Source organism: Schistocerca piceifrons, chromosome X (assembly GCF_021461385.2).
Source record: "Schistocerca piceifrons isolate TAMUIC-IGC-003096 chromosome X, iqSchPice1.1, whole genome shotgun sequence".
NCBI classification, from domain to species: Eukaryota; Metazoa; Arthropoda; class Insecta; order Orthoptera; family Acrididae; genus Schistocerca; species Schistocerca piceifrons.
In genome coordinates this window covers 216,010,916-216,030,685 of record NC_060149.1, presented here as the reverse complement: position 1 = coordinate 216,030,685, position 19,770 = coordinate 216,010,916, and the positions used below count along the sequence as shown (strand labels likewise).

Sequence of the window (19,770 nt, the reverse complement as noted above, 5' to 3'; positions counted from 1 at the left end):
TATCGTAATCCTTGCAGTTGTGGCATTTCATATATTGTTCTTACTATTAGGACTTGAAGGACCAGTGTACTGGGCATAAGCATCACACAGGCGTACAACAGCTGAGCAAGTCGCAAAAATGAATGCACTGAAGCTCAGAGCTCAGAATAATTTACAGAGAAGTTACATATATCAGTAGGACAGGTATGTAGGGCAGAGCTGGCATCAACTCGAGTACAGGTGAGTTGCAGAGTAATGAACGCATTCTAGCTGAGAGACATCTATATATATATATATATATATATATATATATATATATATATATATATATATATATATATATATATATATATATATAAAAACAAAGATGAGGTGACTTACCGAACAAAAGCGCTGGCAGGTCGATAGACACACAAACAAACACAAACACACACACAAAATTCAAGCTTTCGCAACAAACTGTTGCCTCATCAGGAAAGAGGTAAGGAGAGGGGAAGACGAAAGGAAGTGGGTTTTAAAGGAGAGGGTAAGGAGTCATTCCAATCCCGGGAGTGGAAAGACTTACCTTAGGGGGAAAAAAGGACAGGTATACACTCGCACACACGCACATATCCATCCACACATACAGACACAAGCAGACATATTTAAAGACAAAGAGTTTGGGCAGAGATGTCAGTCGAGGCAGAAGTGTAGAGGCAAAGAAGTTGTTGAAAGACAGGTGAGGTATGAGTGGCGGCAACTTGAAATTAGCGGAGATTGAGGCCTGGCGGATGACGAGAAGAGAGGATATACTGAAGGGCAAGTTCCCATCTCCGGAGTTCGGATAGGTTGGTGTTGGTGGGAAGTATCCAGATAACCCGGACGGTGTAACACTGTGCCAAGATGTGCTGGCTGTGCACCAAGGCATGTTTAGCCACAGGGTGATCCTCATTACCAACAAACACTGTCTGCCTGTGTCCATTCATGCGAATGGACAGTTTGTTGCTGGTCATTCCCACATAGAATGCATCACAGTGTAGGCAGGTCAGTTGGTAAATCACGTGGGTGCTTTCACACGTGGCTCTGCCTCTGATCGTGTACACCTTCCGGGTTACAGGACTGGAGTAGGTGGTGGTGGGAGGGTGCATGGGACAGGTTTTGCATCGGGGGCGGTTACAAGGATAGGAGCCAGAGGGTAGGGAAGGTGGTTTGGGGATTTCATAGGGATGAACTAACAGGTTACGGAGGTTAGGTGGACGGCGGAAAGACACTCTTGGCGGAGTGGGGAGGATTTCATGAAGGATGGATCTCATTTCAGGGCAGGATTTGAGGAAGTCGTATCCCTGCTGGAGAGCCACATTCAGAGTCTGGTCCAGTCCCGGAAAGTATCCTGTCACAAGTGGGGCACTTTTGTGGTTCTTCTGTGGGGGATTCTGGGTTTGAGGGGACGAGGAAGTGGCTCTGGTTATTTGCTTCTGTACCAGGTCGGGAGGGTAGTTGCGGGATGCGAAAGCTGTTTTCAGGTTGTTGGTGTAATGATTCAGGGATTCCGGACTGGAGCAGATTCGTTTGCCACGAAGACCTAGGCTGTAGGGAAGGGACCGTTTGATGTGGAATGGGTGGCAGCTGTCATAATGGAGGTACTGTTGCTTGTTGGTGGGTTTGATGTGGACGGACGTGTGAAGTTGGCCATTGGACAGGTGGAGGTCAACGTCAAGGAAAGTGGCATGGGATTTGGAGTAGGACCAGGTGAAACTGATGGAACCAAAGGAGTTGAGGTTGGAGAGGAAGTTCTGGAGTTCTTCTTCACTGTGAGTCCAGATCATGAAGATGTCATCAATAAATCTGTACCAAACTTTGGGTTGGCAGACTTGGGTAACCAAGAAGGCTTCCTCTAAGCGACCCATGAATAGGTTGGCGTACGAGGGGGCCATCCTGGTGCCCATGGCTGTTCCCTTTAATTGTTGGTATGTCTGGCCCTCAAAAGTGAAGAAGTTGTGGGTCAGGATGAAGCTGGCTAAGGTGATGAGGAAAGAGGTTTTAGGTAGGGTGGCAGGTGATCGGCGTGAAAGGAAATGCTCCATCGCAGCGAGGCCCTGGACGTGCGGAATATTTGTGTATAAGGAAGTGGCATCAATGGTTACAAGGATGGTTTCTGGGGGTAACAGATTGGGTAAGGATTCCAGGCGTTCAAGGAAGTGGTTGGTGTCCTTGATGAAGGATGGGAGACTGCATGTAACCCATGGAGCATTTCCTTTCACGCCGATCACCTGCCACCCTACCTAAAACCTCTTTCCTCATCACCTTAGCCAGCTTCATCCTGACCCACAACTTCTTCACTTTTGAGGGCCAGACATACCAACAATTAAAGGGAACAGCCATGGGCACCAGGATGGCCCCCTCGTACGCCAACCTATTCATGGGTCGCTTAGAGGAAGCCTTCTTGGTTACCCAAGTCTGCCAACCCAAAGTTTGGTACAGATTTATTGATGACATCTTCATGATCTGGACTCACAGTGAAGAAGAACTCCAGAACTTCCTCTCCAACCTCAACTCCTTTGGTTCCATCAGTTTCACCTGGTCCTACTCCAAATCCCATGCCACTTTCCTTGACGTTGACCTCCACCTGTCCAATGGCCAACTTCACACGTCCGTCCACATCAAACCCACCAACAAGCAACAGTACCTCCATTATGACAGCTGCCACCCATTCCACATCAAACGGTCCCTTCCCTACAGCCTAGGTCTTCGTGGCAAACGAATCTGCTCCAGTCCGGAATCCCTGAATCATTACACCAACAACCTGAAAACAGCTTTCGCATCCCGCAACTACCCTCCCGACCTGGTACAGAAGCAAATAACCAGAGCCACTTCCTCGTCCCCTCAAACCCAGAATCCCCCACAGAAGAACCACAAAAGTGCCCCACTTGTGACAGGATACTTTCCGGGACTGGACCAGACTCTGAATGTGGCTCTCCAGCAGGGATACGACTTCCTCAAATCCTGCCCTGAAATGAGATCCATCCTTCATGAAATCCTCCCCACTCCGCCAAGAGTGTCTTTCCGCCGTCCACCTAACCTCCGTAACCTGTTAGTTCATCCCTATGAAATCCCCAAACCACCTTCCCTACCCTCTGGCTCCTATCCTTGTAACCGCCCCCGATGCAAAACCTGTCCCATGCACCCTCCCACCACCACCTACTCCAGTCCTGTAACCCGGAAGGTGTACACGATCAGAGGCAGAGCCACGTGTGAAAGCACCCACGTGATTTACCAACTGACCTGCCTACACTGTGATGCATTCTATGTGGGAATGACCAGCAACAAACTGTCCATTCGCATGAATGGACACAGGCAGACAGTGTTTGTTGGTAATGAGGATCACCCTGTGGCTAAACATGCCTTGGTGCACAGCCAGCACATCTTGGCACAGTGTTACACCGTCCGGGTTATCTGGATACTTCCCACCAACACCAACCTATCCGAACTCCGGAGATGGGAACTTGCCCTTCAGTATATCCTCTCTTCTCGTCATCCGCCAGGCCTCAATCTCCGCTAATTTCAAGTTGCCGCCACTCATACCTCACCTGTCTTTCAACAACTTCTTTGCCTCTACACTTCTGCCTCGACTGACATCTCTGCCCAAACTCTTTGTCTTTAAATATGTCTGCTTGTGTCTGTATGTGTGGATGGATATGTGCGTGTGTGCGAGTGTATACCTGTCCTTTTTTCCCCCTAAGGTAAGTCTTTCCGCTCCCGGGATTGGAATGACTCCTTACCCTCTCCTTTAAAACCCACTTCCTTTCGTCTTCCCCTCTCCTTACCTCTTTCCTGATGAGGCAACAGTTTGTTGCGAAAGCTTGAATTTTGTGTGTGTGTTTGTGTTTGTTTGTGTGTCTATCGACCTGCCAGCGCTTTTGTTCGGTAAGTCACCTCATCTTTGTTTTTATATATAATTTTTCCCACGTGGAATGTTTCCTTCCATTATATATATATATATATATATATATATATATATATATATGACATCATTTTACATTTTTATCAAAATTCTCGAAAAGTTATTGACCAATTTACTTCAATAGACATAGAGGAGGTGGAGGAGCAGACAGACAGAGAGATGGGGTAGGAGAAGGTACAGGGAGAGAATGGAAGAGGGAGATGGACAGATAGATGGGAGAGTATGAGATTAGGACGCACATACAATTCCCATATATATTTAGCCATTGCCAAGCATTGCCGGGTTCACTAGTGTAATAATAAAAGTGAGAATGTCAAAAACGTAATGGATATCCATTGGATCATCAATAATAAAACAAGGTGATGGGTCAGAAGGTGGGTGAGATCAGGTTAGAGTCCTCCGCAGCTCTGCATCTGACAGGAGCCATTTCAGTAAAGAGGGGAACAGAATCCACTATTAATCGGAGTGCTATCCCTAAAATGGAATATGGGGTGTAGCAGAAAAAGGGCTGACCATATCCATAAGCAAGTAAAGCACAGTAAAGGAGGGATGACTGAGGCAGCTGGCAAAGGAGGTAGAGCTGAGGATCACCCAGCCTAAGCATGCAGTGGGAGATGCTGCAGCCCAACCACCCTGCCCCTTCCCTCTGAAAAGCAGTTTAATACATTATATCTGAGAACAAAAACCACTTTCTCAGAGAAAATGGAGAAGGAGGGGAATTCCACCAGGATGTGAGGTACTGACTGTAAGGCTCTGCAGAAACAACATGGCGGCAGCTCATTATACACTCCTGGAAATGGAAAAAAGAACACATTGACACCGGTGTGTCAGACCCACCATACTTGCTCCGGGCACTGCGAGAGGGCTGTACAAGCAATGATCACACGCCCGGCACAGCGGACACACCAGGAACCGCGGTGTTGGCCGTCGAATGGCGCTAGCTGCGCAGCATTTGTGCACCGCCGCCATCAGTGTCAGCCAGTTTGCCGTGGCATACGGAGCTCCATCGCAGTCTTTAACACTGGTAGCATGCCGCGACAGCGTGGACGTGAACCGTATGTGCAGTTGACGGACTTTGAGCGAGGACGTATAGTGGGCATGCGGGAGGCCGGGTGGACGTACCGCCGAATTGCTCAACACGTGGGGCGTGAGGTCTCCACAGTACATCGATGTTGTCGCCAGTGGTCGGCGGAAGGTGCACGTGCCCGTCGACCTGGGACCGGACCGCAGCGACGCACGGATGCACGCCAAGACCGTTGGATCCTACGCAGTGCCGTAGGGGACCGCACCGCCACTTCCCAGCAAATTAGGGACACTGTTGCTCCTGGGGTATCGGCGAGGACCATTCGCAACCGTCTCCATGAAGCTGGGCTACGGTCCCGCACACCGTTAGGCCGTCTTCCGCTCATGCCCCAACATCGTGCAGCCCGCCTCCAGTGGTGTCGCGACAGGCGTGAATGGAGGGACGAATGGAGACGTGTCGTCTTCAGCGATGAGAGTCGCTTCTGCCTTGGTGCCAATGATGGTCGTATGCATGTTTGGCGGCGTGCAGGTGAGCGCCACAATCAGGACTGCATACGACCGAGGCACACAGGGCCAACACCCGGCATCATGGTGTGGGGAGCGATCTCCTACACTGGCCGTACACCACTGGTGATCGTCGAGGGGACACTGAATAGTGCACGGTACATCCAAGCCGTCATCGAACCCATCGTTCTACCATTCCTAGACCGGCAAGGGAACTTGCTGTTCCAACAGGACAATGCACGTCCGCATGTATCCCGTGCCACCCAACGTGCTCTAGAAGGTGTAAGTCAACTACCCTGGCCAGCAAGATCTCCGGATCTGTCCCCCATTGAGCATGTTTGGGACTGGATGAAGCGTCGTCTCACGCGGTCTGCACGTCCAGCACGAACGCTGGTCCAACTGAGGCGCCAGGTGGAAATGGCATGGCAAGCCGTTCCACAGGACTACATCCAGCATCTCTTCGATCGTCTCCATGGGAGAATAGCAGCCTGCATTGCTGCGAAAGGTGGATATACACTGTACTAGTGCCGACATTGTGCATGCTCTGTTGCCTGTGTCTATGTGCCTGTGGTTCTGTCAGTGTGATCATGTGATGTATCTGACCCCAGGAATGTGTCAATAAAGTTTCCCCTTCCTGGGACAATGAATTCACGGTGTTCTTATTTCAATTTCCAGGAGTGTATAAAATAAAACCAAGTTAACCTGGTATGACCGATGTGGAGGCGACATAGGACAGCGGATTCCTTCTTGGAGGAAAGCTGTGCAGCAGTACTCTCCTTGATAATGTGGAGCTTATCAAGAAGGGACAGTAGCCACTATATGATGTACCATCTCCGCGTGAGGAGAGAAAGTATTTGCAGCTGCAAATCTGCATCTGAGATGATCAAAGCGAATGTTGGGTAGGTATTCATTTCTCTAGCCAAATGGTTGGCCAAATCATTCTCTAGGATATCCAAGTTAGTTGGGACCCAGAGAAAGACAGTTGAGTAGGCAGTATGACTAAGACCAGAGAGGAGGTCATGAATAGCAGAAATTACAGGGCGACAAGAGTAACATCCACCAATGGCCTACATAGTGATTATTGAGTCACAACAAATTAAAATGTGGTTAAGGGAGATCTGTCTAATAAAACATAGTGCTATGTTAATTGCTATCAGCTATGCCGTAAAAATACTACATTTTCCTGGCAACGAATGTTGTTCCTGACACGGGAAATATAAAAGTGTATCTATAGTTTTAGAGCAATCAGTGTAAATGACAGTAGTGGCCTGATACAACTTGTTTGGTGTCACCAGCCTTCTGAATGGTTTAAAGCAGTTCTCCATGAATTCCTCTCCTGTGCCAAGCTTTTCATCTCAGACTAGCACTTGCAGCCTAAATTCTCAATTATTTGCCGCATGTATACCGATCTCAGTCTTCCTCCACAGTTTTTACCTTCTGCGGCTCCCTCTTGCAGCAAGGAAGTTATTCCCTGATGTCTTAACAGTTGTATGTCCCTTCTTTTCAGTGTTTCCCATATACTCCTTTCTTTAGCAATTCTGCAAAGAACCTGATTTCTTATTTTATCAGTCCACATAAAGAACTGAAAGGAACAAATGCCAAAAGATCATGGGAGTGACAAACTCTAATATCTTGAAATTGATCCATCATACTTATAAGCCTAAGTACTAACCAAGGTGTGGCGTGCAGGAGAACACATTCTAAAGTTAGGTGCAGAAGGCCTCGAGGAGCATTCCAAATGGTAAAGGCACATGAGTGTGGGTGTCACAGGGTCAATGGCCCTCCTATGCCAAATGGATGTGGTAAGCTGGATGACTAGGAAACTGTCAGATAGTGACTGTATGAGTGAGCAACAGTTGACACCATTACAGCTGATGAGGGAAGATTCCTGCTTCAGCAAGGAGACTGTCTAAGAGACCAGTCGAAGGGCATCAGAGGTCAGTGTTATTCCACAATGATAGACTGAATCCAACAATTTCAAAGCTGAAGGTGCCATTGAGCCATGAACCTGGCAATCATGGTCAAATATGCACAAGACCAGGGTCTAGTAAATACTGAGGAGAGCTGCACAATCCGCACATCAAGACATGTGGGCAAGGAAGCAGAGAATGTCAATTTGCATGCAACTAGTCTTTAGTTGATAAATATGGGACATCCAAATCAGCTTTTTATCAAAAAGGTGATCCAAAAAATTGGAAAACCCTGGGAAAGGGTCCAAGCAAAAGCTCTTAGGATAGGAGCTTTAAGCTGGCCTTCAATCAAGGCTACTGACTAGGGACTATACAAAATGTGAAAATCTGTGACATACAGCACAGGTGTGACAAGTGGCCCAACCAAAGTCATTAGCCCATTTTTGGATATTTGAAAGAGCGTAACACTCAGCACAAAGCCCTGTGGGATGGTTTTCTCTTGAACCAATGGGCAGCTGAGTGGCATACCAATCCTAGCCCCCCATGACTGGTGGGGTAAAAATGATGAATATAAATCAATAACGGAGTGTCAACAGCCCTGGTCATGGAGGGTAAGTATAATGTGATGATGCCAAGTGATGTTGTATTCCTTATGAAGGTCGAAACAAGACTGCACAGAGGTGTTGGAATTTAGATAAAGCCTGTCTGATTGCTGTTTCCAATCTAAACAGATGGTTGGTCGTGAAACCACACTGATCGGGGGAAAAAAGCCCCAACACACTGGAGGGCTACCATCCTCTCAAGGGCTACCATCCCCTCAAGAAGTTTGCAGAGTACACTGGTGGGGCTAGTCAGTCAGTATCTGTCATGGATGTTGGGATTTTGCCTGGCTTAGGTACTGTGGGACAATAACACTATGTCATTGTGAAGAGAAGACATCTTCTAGCCAACATGGTTGAAGAACCTGAGTGGATGGAGTTTTTGAATAACATTCAGATGTTCAATCATCTGACTGTAATCAAATTAGGACCTGGACTCATATCCTTTGATGAGTTCGCAGTCAAAGGTTCATTAGGTAATTCAGCTTGGCAGAGGATGAAGCAACTTTTCATTTATGTGTTTGAAATGTGGCTGGGTAAGAAGAGGATGCTGATGGTGTCACAAAGTTAGTCTCAAGGTATTCAGTGAGAGAAGATATTTTGGTACAAAGACCACCCTGAAGGATGAGACCTAGAACAGCTGTTGATCTTTGAGGACCTACAAACCTACAGAGTTCGGTCCACACCTGGGGTGAAGAGGCATACATTCCCATGGAGGAGACATTGCACTCCAATCATTCCTTCTTAGTATGTTTCATTAGATAGCTGACCTTAGCAAGGAGTCACTTAAAAATGAGGAGTGTAGCCTGAGGAGGAGCCTACTCAAGACGTTGCAGGGCTCTTCGACAATCATGAATAGCAGTTGGAATTTCTTTGGTCCACCATGCCACTGGTTGGTGCTTGCAGGAAAGGGAATAGCAGTTCCACAGGTATGGGTGATCGCATCAAAGATGTCTTCCACAACCTCGTCAATGCACTCTGACACAGAGGTGTTGAAGGTGACAGCAGAGGTACATAACTGCCAGTTGGGTCTTTGAGGAGCCCATCACAGTAATTGGTCTGTTGGGCGGTAACAAGGAAGTGACAGAATCACCAGAAAGGGGTCACTGCAACAAAGATAGTCATTGAGTCACTGGGGAGGAGGGGGGGGGGGGGGGGGGGGAGATAGAGGGTGCACACTGAAATCTCCAAGTAAAAGAAAAGGTGGGAGAGAGTGGATGGATTAAGTAGTCGTCTTAGGGTAAGTAAGTGTTCTGCATGGAGGTAAATATAGGTTACAATTGGCGATCACTGGGGTAGTTTACACTGGCACAGCTATTGCTTCCAATGTGGTATAGAGGGGAGTAAATTCACTGACAACATCTGTGCAAACCAATACACAAACCCTCCAGATGCTCTCTCAGGGCCAGTACAATTCAGAGTGCATGGTAACCTCGAAGCATTGAGGAACAGTTATCAGTGAAGAGCATTTCTTAGAGAGCAACAGAGCCTTCAAAATAAGAGGAAATTAGTTGTAGCTCCAGCAGGTGACAATTATATCCACCGTATCACCACCTTGAGGGTATCCTGGTTAGGTGTGATGGATCATGGCCACTGATGACTGCCTGTCACTGACGGGGGAGATGGGACAGGAGGGGGAGAGGCAGGAGGAATAACTGAATGTTGGTTCAGAATCCCATGACATAAAGGGATCTGGCACCTCCATGGTCACCAGAGTAGTCCTCTCCCTATTCTCCTCCTCCTCTTTCGCAACTTTTGGTGGCCAAGACTCTTGCAATGGCTTATTCACAGTGGGCATGGGGACGAATGATCAGTGGGTAGTGCTGAGACTCACAAGCCACAGCTCCTCCTGCCAATGACTGGTGTCAGGCCTCTGATCTGTGGGTTTCTGGAAGCCTTGTCACCGATAGACGCAGGAGGCGAAAACTGCTTCTCCAGTCAGGGGTACAGAGTGGTTCCCAAAGATGGTGCCGAGGGAACTATGAGACGGGGTGGGGGGAGTGACAGCTGTGACTTGCTGTTGACAGGAAGCAGGTATTCTAGATACTGGGCAAAGTGGTGAACATGGGGTTTTGTACAACTGAAACACAAAGGAAGTAGTCTGCAAGCACGACCTTTGTAGAGTGATCATCCACACTCTCCACTACCAAATAATGATATTAAATGCTCAGCTCCTTTCCAAAAATATACATCACACATAGAGCAGACAGAATTGCATTACTGGCTGACACACCACATGGTATACTTCACTTATTACTGAGCAGATCCACACCACCTGTCTTCCCAGGCAGACCTACACACTATACTAGTTGCTATATAATATCAGAATCTGATGACCTGGCAGCATCAGGCACCTCAGGGGTCACCAGATAATGACGATGATTATGTTTTTAAAGGGACTAAACTACAGGGTCATCATCCCTCCATTTCGTGTGAGAAACACGTAAAAAGGTAAAAAGCGAAAAAAGTGCGGACTTGGCTGCTCAAACTATATAAGCTCATCAAGGAGTTTGAAAAAGGGTGCGACAGTAGTTGTAACACGACAGGTAAAAGAAAATAAGAGATAACCTGGGCAGCATCTTGCACAAGAGGGTTTAAAGGCATAACAAGGTGAGGGGGGGACGAAATTAACCTGCAGCTGCATGGGGGTACCCACTGAAGGGTAAGCTCTTCCCTCCACAAACATCCCTACGACTGAAAGTGGAGGAGTATTATAGTTTCATGTAAAATCTACTCTCGTTCAGAAAATACAGCAATTTGGTAGTGGCTGTTGCATCATCCGCAAGCGTCTGAGGTTGTGAGGTAGGGAAGCTGAGAGAGTGCCACACATTGGCCAGTAGGACACACTCAACAAAGACATGCACCATCATCAGTACACTGCCGCAGCTGCAGTGGGAAGAATCCTACCAACACAGAAGGAACTTGTAGGTGAGTCTGATGTGGCCAATGCACAGTCGGTTCAACACAATAGCATCTTACTGAAAGGCCTCGAAAGATGTATGCCACTCCTTAGTAGACCCTTTAATTGCTCTCAACTTTTTTTTGGTCATAGTAGCTTGTCATTCAAATTCCCAGAGCCTAAAAATATTGCATCAAAGTTGCAATCTTTAGTCAGTGCCCAGTATTCCGACATGAAGCTTATCTCCTGTAGTTGTGTCTTTTGCTAGATGGTCGGCGAGTTCATTTCCTGAAATGCCTATATGGCTTGGTGTCCAGATGAAGGTCTCTGTCTTTATAGAGACATTGATGTCAACCAGTAGGTCCTGGATGTTGGCGACCAAAAGATTTTAGGGATAGCACTGGCATATGCCTTTTAAGCATTTCATGGAATTACTACAGATTTCTAATCTGTTCATCGCGGCTAGGGATTTGACGTGCAAAGCCTGAGATTTGGTTGGTTGTTTTGGGGAAGGAGACCAGACAGCGAAGTCATCGGTCTAATCGGATTAGAGAAGGATGGGGAAGGAAGGCGGCCGTGCCCTTTCAAAGGAACCATCCCGGCATTTGCCTGGAGCGATTTAGGGAAATCACGGAAATACTAAATCAGGATGGGCGGACGCGGGATTGAACCGTCGTCCTCCCGAATGCGAGTCCAGTGTCTAACCACTGTGCCACCTCACTCGGTGGTCCTGAGATTTGGCAACCAACTCTACAGTGTATACATTGCAGGCACTCAGCAAAGAGTGCTTCTTGTGTCCCCTTGCATGTGCAAAAGTGTAACCAACTCTGTCACTGACTTTCAATCCATCCATGTAGATGCATACCACATGAGAATAATTATTGAGGATTGAACAAAACAGGTGTCCGAGAAGGGTAGGATCAACATACTTCTTGGGCCTACAAAAGAGGTCCATCTGTATATCAGAACAGAGCATAGACGATGGGGAGTGTTGACAGGGAATTCTAGGAACACAGACTAAAGGAGGCTGTTGGAGGTCCTTCAGTAGAGTATTGAGTCGGATCCCAGCTGGTCTACAGTTTTGGATGATTTGCAAACAGTCTTAAACTGTTGGTTGTGGAACAGAGTTGAGTGGCATGGGCGATTAGGTATCTGAAAGATTGTGACTGCGTAATTTGCCAGAAGCTGTTGTCATCTAACCCACACTGGCTTCCAACAGAAGGAGGCTGTCGACAGGGCTCTTACAGAACGCCCCCATTGCCAACAGCATGGAAGGGTAGCGGGCGGCATTCAATAAGGCGATTCTGGGTCAGAAAATGAGAGCAATGTGCACTGCAAAACATTTTGCAAGTACCACGGAATCAGTGCAGATTTTACCATTCGGTAGGAGAAAACTGATAGCTTTGATTAAGGCTGTCATGTACTCTCCAAACAACCCTGTAAGTTGGCGTTCAGCTGTGCACAGTGATGCAGAGGCATAATGCAGGCGAAGATCATCCACATACTGTGAGAGAGAGACTGTGGGGGCCACTGCATTTACAATACCATTGATGTCAATAACAAACAGATTTACGCTCAGAACCAATCCCTAGGGACTCCAATTTCCTGGACATATCAGTTGCTAACAGTCGAACATATCTGGACTTGAAAAAGTCAGAGAGATAGGAAATTCTGGATAAAAATGGAAAAACTTCCCCAGAAATCCCATGCATGCAGTGTAGATAGAAGGTGATGTCGCCAGGTGGTATCATATGCCTTCTGTAGGGCGAGGAACATGTCAATCAGATGTTGGCAATGCACGAAAGCATTGCACACTGCAGACTCCAGATTAACCAGATGATCTGTGGTGGACTGGAAAGGCCAAAAGTCACTTCAGAACCATGATATATGCCCCTCAGGCTTCAAGGCACCAACAAAGACAGTGGTTGACCATGCGTTCGAATAGCTTACACAGCCAATTCGTCAGAGAGATTGGTCGATGATAATACCGTCCTGCCACTGGGACCAAAATTCTCCTTCCCACCAAATCTGATTAAAAAGACTGAGGATATGTTTCCTGCTGTCATGACAAGATGATTCAGCATTTGGTTGTGGATTTTGTTGGATCCAGGGACCATATCTCGAGACTTTGTCATAGTACTGCAAAGTTCCCATGCACTAAAAGGGTCGTCGTCTGATAGAGAGCTGAGTGCATGGAAGGATAGGGGGTGGCATTCAATAACGTGTTTCTGGGTCAGGAAATGAGGGCAAAGTGTGCTGCAAAACATTTTGCAAGTACCACGGAATGTGGCTGAGTTTAGTCCTTACTAGGGATGATGGGGTGTGGAATTGCATAGATGATACATGTTGCTCCCAACACTCCTGCTTCCTTTTCTTCATTAAAAACTTGCAATTTCAGCCGGATTCTCTTGAATGCTATTAAATTATCCATAGAGAGACGATGCTCGTGCTGTGGAAGCACTCTGTGGCATTCCCCGATAGCTGTGGCTATATCTTCAGACCACCATTGCACCAGTGGTTGTCGGGATGAGCCAGAGGAGTAGGGCACCATTGCTGCATCAGCGTGAATAAAAGTAATTATAGCATCAATAGTATCCTTAACACTTTGTCAATATCCATTGTACAACTGGCTGTAGAGATGAAAGCTGCCAGTCAGCTTTCTGAAGCAACCACCATGGAGCATGTTCCACATGTCTGTAAGTGGAGAGCGAGAGAATGATAGGAAAATGGACATGGTTACAAAGATTGCCATGGACATGCCACTAAGTCAGGGGTGAGATACTCAGGCTGAAAATTACGAGGTCAATAGTTGAGTATGTTCTGTGGGCGGCACTGAAATGTATTGCAGCTCCAGTGTTGAGTAGGCAGACGTCCAGTTCCGAAATGAGGTGTTCTCGTACTCAGCCTCTGCAAGACATAGTGTTGCTGCCCCATAGAGGATTATGGGCATTTAAGTCCCCCAATAAGAGGAAGCGTGGAGGTAGCTGTTCCACTAACTCTAACAGCTCGTGATATTGGAAAGGTCCATTTGGGGGGTAGATAAACATCACATATTGTTGTATGAACTGACAGGTAGACACGGCTGCGGCCTGTAGTGCAGGGGTAAGGGGCACCTGCTCACTGGAAGTATCAGAGTGTACAGAGACCACTGGATGCTATCTTGACATTAACGTGATTGGTACAGTAGGGTTTGTAGTTTTTCAGAGCAGGGAGCATGCTGCCGTACACCTTATTTCCTAAAGTACTATGCCAATTATGGCATAAGTAGCCATTAAATGATGGAGATAAGTCAGATGGCGATAGTACCCATTACAATTCCATTGAAGGAGTGTTGGAGTCAGGGCTGAGAAAGTGGCAAATGGAAAAGATGGGAGTGATTATATTGCTACAGGGTCACAGTCTACCTGATTGTGCGATCCATTGCCAGTGTGCATAGGCACAACTGCCGCAGGGACGGAGAGCGGAGCATCCAAAGCCTCAGAAAGTGGATTATCTTTCAGCTCCTCCTATGAGGTTTGGATTTCTGTGAAGATTTCCCCATTTTATCTACCAGAAGCGAAGAGAACCATACTTTTCTTTGGTCCCCAGCTTGTGGCCGCTGATCCTTGGCTTGGGAGAGTGGGGGCAAGTTGACATGTTTCCTCATCCCTAACACCGCCAGAGGATGGCTACACATTTCTGATCACACTGATGGTATAGGAACCACCAGTGCTAGGAGATGTAGGAGGCGAGGGAGCTGACATTCCGTCCCACAACTGTAGGGCAGGCCTTGGAATACGACCAGGACCAGGAGGTGTCATGCAACACCTTGTCATCATGGGAGGTATAAACTGTGACACAACAGTTGCAAAATTTGAGACCATATAATTCGGATTAAGTTTTTCAAAGTTTTTCTTTGCATCTTGATAAGATAACCGCTCAAGCATTTTATACTCTTGAATTTTCTTCTCCCTCTTGATCACTGAACATTGTGGTGAATGAGGAGACTACAGTTCCGGACACTTGGCACATTGAGGGAGTTCGTCACCAGGATTACCCTTATGGGATGCCCGTCCACATGCCCTACAGATAGCCTCATTAGAAAAACATGAGGACTTGTCCCATCACACCTATAAATCATGACCTTAACTTTCTCAGGCAAAACTTTGCCTTTGAAGGCTGGGATAAAAGCTCCAGTGTTCACTCTATTATACGTGGGTCCCTCTGGATGTGAACAAAATGAACTCCACACCATGCCAGATTAGTATACAGCTCTTCATCAGTTTTTAGCATTAGGTCCTGATGGAAGCTAACACCTCGAATTCTACTGAGCTCATTATGAGGCAAAATTGTGATCGGTACATCTCCTATTTTGACATAGGCCAGAAGTGCCCACGATTGGTTGGCGTGCGATGTTTTGATCAGCAAAGATCCATTTCTCATTTTCTCTATTGCAGCAACCTCCCCAAATCTATCTTCAATATGTTCAACAAAAAAACAGTGGCTTCATTTTAGCAAAAGATTCGCTTTCAGTTCAAGCAAATTGACCACTTCTATTAATCCTTATCTGGCTCTCATCTTGAGGCATGGTTAAAGATGGAAATTAAATATGACTGTAAACCACTGCTTTAAAATCACTGTTCCTGATTGATAAGATGGCCATGGTGGCACAGCCACCATTAATTTTGAACCATTTCATTGTGGATCATCCACGCTATGCAACTCATTCTGATCACTGGCTCTCCCCAAGTGCTTCACCCTGCCAAGGCAAAGGCCACCTAGCACAGCAGGCATTGCCCAGAGTCCTGGTACCCCAAAGTGGATATGTATCTATTCCTTAGCTGACACAGGGCGGCATCAGCAATGGGATCCCTCCATTGTTAGTGGGCTACCACCAGGAGGGTACATGATGACCCAAATATTATGGACTGGCTACCACACTGGATTTCGGAAGCAAAGATACATCCACTTGATTGGTAGGAGCAAGAGATAATGCACGGTGGAGAGCTAATGCACCACAGTAAGGCATCCTTCCCCAAACGGACCGCACTTCTGTAAAATTTGGAAAGTGGAGGTCAAACCAAAAATGGGGATCAGAACTTCAAAAGAAGAAGAAGAAGAAGAAGAAGAAGAAGAAGAAAGTGAGGGAAAAGAAGTAAAATGGTCAAAAACGTTCAGAAGTCCAAAGAACTGTCAAAATATCAAGGCAAAAACATGAGCAAATAAAAAGACTCCTATTAGTTGTCTCTTACAACAGACAAGGAATCACCGTGAGTCCATTCTAGCTCCCAACATTACAAGGGGAGGGGTCACTGGAGTAGCTTTCTCCAGATTCCCCTCCCCTTCTCCTTTTCCTCTTTCGCAACTTGTAGTGGCCAAAACTCTTGCGAGGGCTTATCGAGGGCTTATCCGTTGTGGACATGGGGATGGATTGAGCATGGGTACTCCTTGGATCCACAAGCTGCAGCTCCTACTGACGACTGATCTATGCGTTTCCGAGGAGAGTGGTACAAGGAGGGAAGCCTTGGCACTGGTAGGAGAAAACTGTTTATCCAGCCAGATGCAAAACGAGCTTCCTGAAGATGGTGCCACAGAAACAATAATGGTATTGTTCAATAAGATATTTCTTACCTTTTTTATATCCATCGAAAGATGGCTTCTAAAGTTTTATATTTATTTTGATTCACATAAAGTTAAAAGTCCCGAACTAGAAATTGTTGAACAGCAATAATGGCGCTTACCTGTTCACCTTTGCAAACCCTGCTGACTTTCACCCCTGAACAACAAACTTCCATTATAACACCACCTCCCATTATATGTACATATTCATGTTATAAATACCGGAATTTTATTTATTTTTCTTACCTCTTAGTATATACATTAAATAGTTGTAGAAAGAATGAAGACATTTCCAGTCTGTACTGCTGATGAAAAGGTCATAGGTTTCCAGCTAGGTGGCAGTGCTGATAAACCACGACGTTTCAACGAATGTCACACTGGTCTGCTTCTGGCAAAGTAATCTTCACCAGAAGATATATATGTAACACTTATCGAAATGTAGCATTTTTCGAACACTGCAATCCATTGGGAAAGCCTATAGCTTTTCACCACTCTCAGAAGTGTTTAACTGCTTTGTACTATACCTGTTTCCTGTACAGTAAGATTCTGTAAATAGGTGCACACTCCTCTGTGCCACATGTGTCTACTGCTAAATTACCACAGGCTTTGCATTCCACTGTTTGACTTTAAGTGTGCAATTAAGGACCTGGTACAGCATTTTCTGCTGCAAGTCATAAAAGAAGAACTCTTCAGCTAGACTGTGGTAGTGCACCACTTCATCCTACAGGGGATCCTTTATTGTAGTGACAGACTGATCTGTAGCGGAGAACAAGATCTACGATAGGCTGAACGATGACAATTTGGTTACAAGCAGGCGAAACCAACAAATGTGAATGCAAAATGAAGATTCTGGCCGTAGACTAATTTCCAGCACAGCCCGACATCAACATTCACGGTTGCCAACAATGCCTTCATGTTTAACACACATCATTACGACAGCATGTGGACCTTACATAGTGACTAGTTCAGTACATTTTTCAATTGTGTGAGAAATCTGTCATAGTCAACATTTCCTTAATACGTTTCATTATAAATTACAACAAATGAAACATAAACCATGAAAGGTTGTATTACATCATATACATTTCCAATAAGGACTATGATGCATATTCTACACAAATATTGTTTATCAAGCCAGTACTGACCAGGTTAGCCGAGAGCACCAATATGCTGCTTCCTGGACTCAGGTAGGCACGCTGGCCCCAGATCAAACCCACCTGGCGGATTAACGATGTGGGCCACTGTGCCACCGAGCCTGGATGTGGTGTTTAGGCGGTTTTCCACATCCCACTAGGTGAATACCAGGCTGGTCCCCACGTTCAACCTACTATAATTCCGTCCCGGGGGGTACAGGGTGGCGGCAGGAACGGCATCCGGCCACTCCTTAACATTAACCTTGCCAAATCTGATCCTAATCATGCTGACCCTTCAAAACCGTGGGATAACAGCACAAGCAAAAGAAAGAAAAAAAAGATTGTTTATCAAGTCAGTGGGAGGGGGTAGGGGTGGGAGGGCACTTTATAACTCTTGTCCCATATATTGTTCCTCCTGTATCCATGTCCTACTGAATACAACAAATTACACCATCTCCTGTTGAACACCTAGTTGGTGAACCACCTACTAAGTACTGGCAACAAATTAGCCAATTTCAAAAGTCAGTGGCTGTGAAAATTTGTTGCACTGTCCCTGGTAAAGCTTATAATCAAAGTAATCCCAGCAAACACAAAAAACAATGGCTGTATGGAAATACTACGAAAAAGAAAAAATAGAATGCAGATGCAGAAAAAAAGGTACAAAGAGAGCAACACATGCCTTTGTATAATTCTAGATTGTTATTTACATATAAAAAAGTTTTCCCAAATTAACAAACAGTTATGGGGATGGTGTGCCCCATTCATCTCATACTAAATAGATGAAATATGAGTTTGTATTTTAAAGCTGCAGAATAGTTAAATAGTTAGCTGTGATTGTGGACTGCAACTACCCCATGACCATTTTTACATTAGAAAAAACAATTTATCAGGAAAACAAAAAAATCATAGAACGCAGGCTTTCATGGGCAGTATTTACACCCTTAGAGATTCTTGTTTTATGGACACAATGTTGTTGTCTACAGCATATATCTGTGCCTAACGTTTGGTTCCGTTCAGAAACCTGCCCTAGACCACAGATCAAGGTCCATAAAATGTTAATTACCAATGCCTTAAAAAAATAAAAATGGGCTGCATGCGCCATTACAATGTTACCATGGATACATACGAATTAAGTGCATGAATTTTTTACCGTTAATTTGTTATTTACCGTACAACATATTCGCATGCACTCCAATTAAGGTTATCTGACAATTCAGTAACTCTATAATTTCTTCAAGAATGAAACAGTTAATGAAAATGCCATTACCAACACTACCTACAGTAAAAGTTACCCATACAGAGGAGAGAAGTTTCACTTTTCTGTATATTATACAATAACTTACCCAGTGGGTTAATGACAGAGCGAATAGTGGACAGCCAGCTTGAAGTTGATGTTCCTGTAGGTAACAACTTCCTACGACTCTCAGCTGTTTTGGAATGGTAAATAGGCCTACTTGTGACGTCCGATGATACATTTTTTTTACGAGATTGAAACCCAGATCGTGCATCAGCATCTTCAGATTCCGAACTTTCCAGTCCTGATGAATAATCCGCATAACGGCCTCTGAATTCTGCACGTTCTCTCACGTCCCCAGCTGCTCTCTCCAATAGACTTCTACGTGCTGGTCGAATAACTGGTACTCTGAACGCATTAACAATGCAAGGATCTTGTATGTTTGGTGCTGCGCGTGAATTTCTATACGGTACGTTGCTCGGAGGAAAGTGCGAACTTCTTCTCTTCTTTCTACCACCTCTGTTCGAAGATTCTGTTCCTGCTTCGTCGGTATCTTCTTCTGAGCTTAATGTTGAAAGCCTTAATGTTGCTAGTCTTGTCCTAATATCCGATTTCGTATGACTATCCTCATCTTCAGATAAAAGTTGTTGAAGCCTCTTAATATAAACATTTCGGGAGTATTGTGTCACTGGCCCCACATGATATCCGAATCTTAGCAACTCAGCCCTAATTTCTTCATTTGAAAGCTGACTGATATCGGCCATAATTTTCACACTAACGTTTCTTCAAACTCAGTGGTCTCACACTATCCAGCACAGCTACGTCATTTCTGGAATATATTAAATACCTTTCACGCCAAACGACGAAAATAAATTAGCAACCATTCGTTTGAACCAACATACAAACTCAACATTCACAAACAACTTCTCCACAGACACTATAACATGCTGC

The 19,770-nt window shown here is 45.7% G+C and overlaps 1 protein-coding gene across 4 annotated transcripts in view; it reads right to left on the bottom strand.

Moving 5' to 3' along the window:
* Window positions 1-19,761, bottom strand: part of LOC124723171 (inner nuclear membrane protein Man1) — a 349,300-nt gene extending 329,539 nt beyond the window's left edge. For all 4 annotated transcript variants that reach the window (XR_007006525.1, XR_007006526.1, XM_047248368.1 and 1 more), the window contains exon 1: window positions 18,929-19,761. Coding sequence is in view for 2 of the 4 variants with exons in the window: in XM_047248368.1 (XP_047104324.1) it covers window positions 18,929-19,583 (655 nt within the window). In the remaining 2 variants the exon portion in view is untranslated. The remainder of the gene's footprint in view (window positions 1-18,928) is intronic.
* Between the last annotated feature and the right edge of the window lie 9 nt (window positions 19,762-19,770).